The sequence below is a fragment of the Elephantulus edwardii genome, unplaced genomic scaffold, assembly GCF_000299155.1.
Source record: "Elephantulus edwardii isolate Elephantulus edwardi_28Jun2011 unplaced genomic scaffold, EleEdw1.0 scaffold00529, whole genome shotgun sequence".
NCBI classification, from domain to species: Eukaryota; Metazoa; Chordata; class Mammalia; order Macroscelidea; family Macroscelididae; genus Elephantulus; species Elephantulus edwardii.
The window spans coordinates 93,232-100,762 of record NW_006400279.1 but is presented as its reverse complement, the minus strand read 5'-3'; the positions used below and the strand labels follow the sequence as shown (position 1 = coordinate 100,762).

Sequence of the window (7,531 nt, the reverse complement as noted above, 5' to 3'; positions counted from 1 at the left end):
TTAGAATTATTTGTAACATGTAAAACTATTACTGCACACCCATGTTTATGGCGGCTTTGGTCACAATGGCAAAGAGATGGAAACAACCCAAGTGCCCAGTAACAAACGAATGGATAGTGACGTTGTGGTCTATTCACACAGTGGAATACTAAGCTGCATTGAAAAACAAGGAACTCATGTAATATTCTTCAAAATGGGTGGCCCTGGAGGACATGATGCTGAGTGAAGTATCTCAGTCACATAAGGACAAATACTGCATGGTGCCACTGTTGTAAAATGGGACTGACATCGGGGTTCAGGGGAGACTGAGAGAGATGGGTTCAATAATGTATACTGCATTGAAACAGATGAGAGAGAATACTGTTTAAAAGGGATATGTGATTAGGTATTTTTGTCATGACAGGAGTCCAGAGCGAAGGCTGCATAGTGGAGTGCACCTGGGGGGAGAGATTGTAAAACAATGAAAGACTTTTTCTTTTACTTTTCCAAAAAGGTTGTGTATTAGCAGGGAGGGGTGGGAGGGGAGAAAAGTGCAACAATGAATGACTACAAATCCTAAGTCTCTGTAAACTTTCATTGCAATGAATTTTAAAAAATGTAAAACTATTTTTTGTGAGTGTGTGGAATTGTAATTAAATTTAATAGTGCATCAATGAAAAATAAAGTGCAAGAATATGAAAATATCAATGTGTAAGTTGCCAAGCATGTTGGATACGTGTATAAAACTCTTGGAGGAAAAAAATGGCTAATCCATCACCAAGCATACACTAGAGGATACATAAAAACAACAACAAATTGATATATATGTGTAAATAATTATAGAAAAGAATCAATCACCCAGCATAGACACACACACACACACACACACACACAAGAAACTCCAAGAAGTCCAGGGGTCGTGGAAAGAAACAGACAGACTAAAAAGATGGGCTGAAAATTTTAACTGGAAATTAATTAAAAAAGAAAAGAAAAATAGAACTGGCAAAGAATGAATGAAGGATGGCAGCTCCATTTCCTTGCCAGTAATACACAGGTATAGATGTTGGCCAGTCCCACCAGGAACAGGGAAGCCTCAGTCCTTGGAAGAGACACGTGTGTGAGATGAAAATGAACCCAGAATCAAACAATAAAGAAGAACAGGAAAAAATAAACATAACACGTAGTCCAAGATGGGGAGTGGGGGGAGATAAACACACACTGTAGTACTTACTTGACATAGAAATCCATATTTCTGGGGAAATCTATTTTGGCGGCCAGGATTTTCTGATAAATGCCGAACGGGTTGTCATCGAAAAATGGAGGGAATCTGTTTAGCGGAGGGTAAAAATGGGTGGGGGAAAAAAAATGTGTGGGCAGGAAATTATCCAGAATGAAGCAAAGATTTTTATTTCAGATTTGCATCAGGATGTGAGGTTTGTAGTGTGTTTTGTTGGGAGATGACATGAGGGGGATTGTGATGCCTGGTCACTCAATGGACAACAGTTCTGACTCCTGTCCTGACCCTCTCTTCATTCTCCATTCCCCAACTTTCATATGCACAGGTTTCAAGTTCATAGGGTTTCCAGAGGCAAGCACGTGAAGGAAAGAAAAATACCATGATTTGGCTCTGATGCACCTTAGTCTTTACCATGACATCCTTGCTCTCTGGCACTTTTTAGTACAGCGGCCCTGGACATCAAGATTCTCCAGTAAAACACATCTTTTGATTTTCTTATTTTCTCTTTTGATTTTCTTAACCACCGTTACCCACAGGTGTGGATGGTGGATTTAAGTAAAATAAAAAAAAAAAAATTTGGCCATTTCCATACTTTCTCCATCTTTTCATGATGCTGCTTGTGTGAACTCAAAGACAGTGCCTCTCAAGGGTCTCAAGTCCACCCGCTGCTTCGTGGAGAAAGATGGACCATCTCTTTTCGTGCGATTTTACAGTCTTTGAAAATGTTGTGGAGGGTGAACTGTTGGTCAGTTCCACTTCTACAGCAATTAGACTTTGAGCAAATCCAGCACCACAGAAGTTAACAAGCATCATCACGTCTCAGAGGTTGATGGACTCTCCCTGGCTGGCAGGGACCACTGGAATCACCATCCTTTCCCAGCCCAGGGCGGGGGCGGCGGCCCCATCTGGACGCCTGAGGCTGGGTGACCTCATCATGCAGACACACAGGCTTGGAAACAGAACAGAAAAAAAGAGGGGAGGAGGAAAGGCACAGGGCATGGGGAGGTGGGGAACATCGGTCGATTTGCTGTCGAGGGGTGGGTGTGGGAGGGATGATGTCATGAGAAAGTGATTTTAGGAGTTTAGTGGGGAACCAGGGAAAGACACACACACACACACACACACACACACACACCCCTACCTTTAAGAGAGACAGAGAGACACATATATATGCAGTTCAGAGAGAGAGGAAAGGAAGGAAGGAAGGAGGGAGGGAGGGAGGGAGGAAAAGAAAAAGGGAAGAGAAGAGAAGAAAAAGAAAAAAGAAACCCCAGCTAGATACGTAAATAGATAGATAGATAAACAGACAGACAGCAGACAGACTAGATAGACGGACAGACAGGCAGACAGACAGGTCAGACAGAGAGACAGATGGATAGATAGATAGATACATAGACAACAGACAGACTAAATAGACAGACAGACGGACAGACAGACAGACAGGTAGACCAGACAGAGAGACAGATGGATAGATAGATAGATAGATAGATAGATAGATAGATAGATAGATAGATAGATAGATAGATGGATGATAGATAGACAACAGACAGACTAGATAGACGGACAGACAGACAGACAGGTAGACCAGACCGAGAAACAGATGGACAGACAGATGATAGATAGATGATAGATAATACATAGATACATAGACTGGATAGATGATTGATAGATAGATAGACAGACAGATAGATAGATAGACAGACAGACAGACAGACAGATAGATGACAGATATAGCTAAATAGATAGAGAGATGGGTGGGTGGGTGGATAGATGGATGGATAGATGGTAGATGTAGATATAGATATATAGCTATATTTAAACTCCTTGCTGCAGTCCAAGTCAATCCATCTCTTTGAGGTTCTTTCTCTCTTTCTCTGACCATCCGTCCATCTGTCCCCAGCATGACGTCTTTTTCCAAAAGCTGGTCCCTTATGAATACCAGCACGCCATGGTGTTCATAGATTGAACTGGGAAATGCCTTGTGAATTCTCTCTCACCATCGAGGTCTCCTGTTGTGTCTCTGTGAGGTTCTGACAAGCTAGGAGAGACACACCTGGGAAGCTCACACACCCCCGTCTTCTATATGCAGCTTCTTATTAATAAAGTTTGTTCTTTTTTTCCACTCCCATCTCTGTCCCCAAGATTGGTTCCTGCTGTGGCAAGTGGTAATATTCTGTTCTTCCAGAAACTTCACCATCTTGGTCCTAGGGGAAAAGGGCTCTGACCAGTGGCTGCATTTCAGCCCCGTTGCCTGTAGATAGCTAGGAATTCATGGTCAGTGATGGGCAGGGGCTGCTGCCCTCCTGTGGTCACTATGTCCATCTGTTGGAGGATGGAGGAGGTACAGCTAGAAGCAGGTGGACAGTGGACACGGCTCATTGTGTTTTGGGATATTTTATGGATACGTCCTGGGCCACAGTGGAGATTAAGAAATCTAGATTCATGGATGGATAGGTAGATGGATGGATGAAAGAATGGATGGGTGGTGAGTAGACGATTATCTGAATAGATGAATGGAAAAGTGAATGAAAGGTTGAATGGATGGATGGATAGAAGAATAATTGGATGGATGGATGTGTGGGTGGATGGATGGATGGATGGATAGATGGATGGATGGATAGTGGATGGATGGATGGATAGATGGATGGATGGATGGTGGGTGGATGGATGGATGGATAGATAGATGAATGGATGGATGGAAGGATGGGTGGATGGATGTGTGTGTGGATGGATGGATGGATGGATGGATGGATGGATGGATGAGTTGGTGTTGAGTGGATGGAAGGAAAAATGGAAGGATGGATGGGTGGATGGATGGATGGATGGATGGATGGATAGATGGATGGATGTGTGGATGGATGTGTAGATGGATGGATGGATGAGCTGGTGTTGAGTGGATGGAAGGATGGATGGATGGATGGATGGACAGACGAATGGATAGATGAAGGAAGGGATGGATGGATGTGTGAATGGATGGATGGATGTATGAGTTGGTGTTGAGTGGATGGAAGGAAAGATGGATGGATGGATGTGTGGATGGATGGAAGGATTGGTGAGTGGATGGATGAATTGGTGTTGAGTGGATGGAAGGAAAGATGGATGGATGGATGGATGGATGGATGGATGGATGTGTGGATGGATGGAAGGACTGGTGAGTGGATGGATGAATTGGTGTTGAGTGGATGGAAGGAAAGACGGATGGATGTGTGGATGGATGAGTGAATGGGTGGATGGATAGGTGGATGGGTGGATGTCTGGATATAGATGGATTGATGGTAAATGTACGTATGGATGGATGGACAGATGGATAGATGGATGGATGTGTGGATGGATGGATGAATTGGTGGGTGGATGGATGAATGGGTAAATGGATGGATGATGGATGGATGAGTTGGTGTTGAGTGGATGGAAGGAAAGACAGATGGCTGTGTGAATGGATGAATCAATGAATGAGTGAATGGGTGATGGGTTGATGGATGGACTGACGAATGGATGGATGGATGGACAGATGGACAGGTGGATAGGTCAGACATACACCTGCAGCAACAGCACAGGGCTTGGCAACCTTACCAGACACCCTTTCAAGGCTGAGTGAATGAGCCAGTGGGAGTGGGGGGCCCACTGGAAATCCATCTCTGGGGACGCACCACTCACCCTGCGAGCATTTCGAAGATGAGGATGCCCAGTGCCCACCAGTCCACGGCCCTGCCATGGCCTTTGCTCTGGATGACCTCAGGGGCCAGGTACTCAGGGGTTCCACAAAGGGTCCACGTCCTGTGGAGAAGACAGAGAGCACAAGGTCAGCTGTGCTGCCTGGGACGGTCACACACTCACACCTTCAGAGTGACAACAATGCCCCCACCACCCACAGCAGCCCAGGCGGTTCCCACTCATGGTGACGCTCGACCAGGTTTCCACGCATCCATCCACCCACTCATCTGCTTCATTTATCCATTCATTCGTTCATCCACTGAATCCATCCATCCAACATCCATCCATCCATCCATCCATCCATCCATTCTTCCAGGAATCCATCCATCCATCCATCCATCCATCCATCCATCCATCCATCCATCCATCCATCCATCCATCCTTCCAGGAATCCATCCATCCATCCATCCATACATACGTACATCTATTCATCCATCCATCCATTCTTCCAGGAATCTATCCATCAATCCATCCATCAATCCATCCATCCATCCATTCTTCCAGGAATCTATCCATCCATCCATCCATCCATCCATGCATCCATTCTTCCAGGAATCCATCCATCCATCCATCCATCCATCTACACAGTCACCCATGGTGGGTAGATGGATGGTGGATGCATGAAAGGATGAATGGTGAATGGATGGATAGATGGATGGAGAATGGATAGATGGAGAATGGATGGATGGATGGATGGATGGTGGACGGTGGATGGATGGCTGGTGGACGGTGGATGGATGGATGGATGGATGGTGGATGGAAGGATGAAACAGATACTGCTGGAGATTATAGAAATACAGGTCATATGGATGTAGATTATAGAAATAGGGGTCATATGGACATAGATCTGAACCATATGTCGCCATGGAGTTTCCATTCACGGTGACCCTCCTTCAAAAGCTGTAAATCTTTACCCAAAACAGCAGTCCCATTTTTCTCTTCCAAAACAGCCACAGAGAAGCACCCGTCAAGAACACCAAAGACGCCTCTGATCGGGCCAATGTTCCACCATGGGCCTCTCCAAAGCACTCGAGAGCAAGGATGCCCGTTTCAAGACTAAGATGCGTCGTGGGGCACAGGCCACGACATTTTCATCTGCTTCGTATTTCACACGTGTGAAAACCAGAGAGTCAATACAGAAGACAGATAAGTAGATAGATGATGGATAAGAGAACAGACAGAGAGAGGCTCGATAAAGACAGCAGACAGTTGGTAATAGATGGTTCGAGAATAGATGTGGGTTTTGCCAGAATCTCATTGCTAAGTCTCCCAGTGGCCCTAGAAACATCTGACTTGTTTGTTTGTTCTTTTGACCATCCATGGGGTATCCAGTGCTCTTCTCCAACACCACAGCTTCAAATTTACCCATTCTTCTGTCATCTTGGGTTATTGTCCAGCTCTCAGAGGCGATTTGAATGAACGATGACCTGAAACAGGTGCACCTTAGTCCTTAAAGTACCATCATTGCTCCCCGGTTAAATGAAGACGTCTTTTCACTGCAGATTTTCCCAATGCAATGCAATGCTCCTGATTGCCTGGCAGTTGGTGTCAAGTGTACTGATGTCTGTCTATACCAAGCCAGCATGATGACGCCTGTCTGTCTATTTTACGATGCTGTTACGGGAAAAGATCATATTTCTCCACCAGGAGATGGAAAGCACTGGTCTTATGGTTAAAAACCCCATGTGGACATCAAAGAATCCCAGCTCAGAGGGAGAAAAGGACACTCAGAAATAAGCAGCCCGGACACTCACATTTCTTTGCAAACTTACATAAAATATCACCCCAGACAAGTCTAAAGCAGAAAAAAACAAAGGATTTTGGGACAAATAAGGATGCAAAGTTTGGTAGCTCCAAAAAAAGGCACTGAAAAAAAGACCCTGGATATTTAGTTTCTGTTTGCTGGCCACTGTATCTGAGCTGTTTGCTGGGTGTGTTCAAAGGTTCATGTTCTTATCTTTCCACGACCAGCTTTTCTGCAATTGATAAGGATGCATTTGGGGCTAAAACTGTGTGTTTTAGAGGGGGGGAAATGAATGTTTTCTGAAGGGGAATCTCTGGGCTGGTCAAGACTCTGGTGCCACCTGCAGGGCACAGGGAGGAGTGCTTGGATGTTAAAACAAGGGCTCTGGTAAATCAAAGGTTGCAGGTTCAAAGCTACCTGCCTGCAAGAAAAAAATGAATGAACTAACATCTCTCAGAAGTCCCTGCTTCAGAAACAGGGGGTAATTCTATTTTCTTTGACAGGTCAGGTGACACAACTTGGCTTGCAGAAAGTAAGACTTGAAGCGCTTACTGAAGACAGTAAAATAATAGAAAACATACAAAAAATATAATTAAAGGATGTAAATGAAAATATGGAAGCAGGAGTGGCATCCATTTCTTAAACCACAGGCCTCTGGAAACTCTATGAACTTTGAGAAACAATGATAGTTATAAAAAAAGGCTTCACGTCTTTTTTGTTCCTGGGGTCGCTGAGAGTCTTGCGTGACTCGCCAGTAATAAATAACAACTGAAAATAAAAATTTATATATATTTATTAACATATAAAAGTAATATTAACAAGTATACTTTTGTAACATATATTAAAAATATTTTTTAAAT

The 7,531-nt window shown here is 44.1% G+C and overlaps 1 protein-coding gene across 1 annotated transcript in view; it reads right to left on the bottom strand.

Annotated features, from left to right (window-relative positions):
- PRKX (protein kinase, X-linked) overlaps window positions 1–7,531 on the bottom strand; it is a 40,821-nt gene that overhangs the window by 7,129 nt on the left and 26,161 nt on the right. The window contains exons 4-5 of the mRNA XM_006903179.1: window positions 4,871–4,990; window positions 1,211–1,306 (exon numbers count right to left, since the gene is read on the bottom strand). Of these exons, the coding sequence (XP_006903241.1) occupies window positions 1,211–1,306; window positions 4,871–4,990 (216 nt within the window). The remainder of the gene's footprint in view (window positions 1–1,210; window positions 1,307–4,870; window positions 4,991–7,531) is intronic.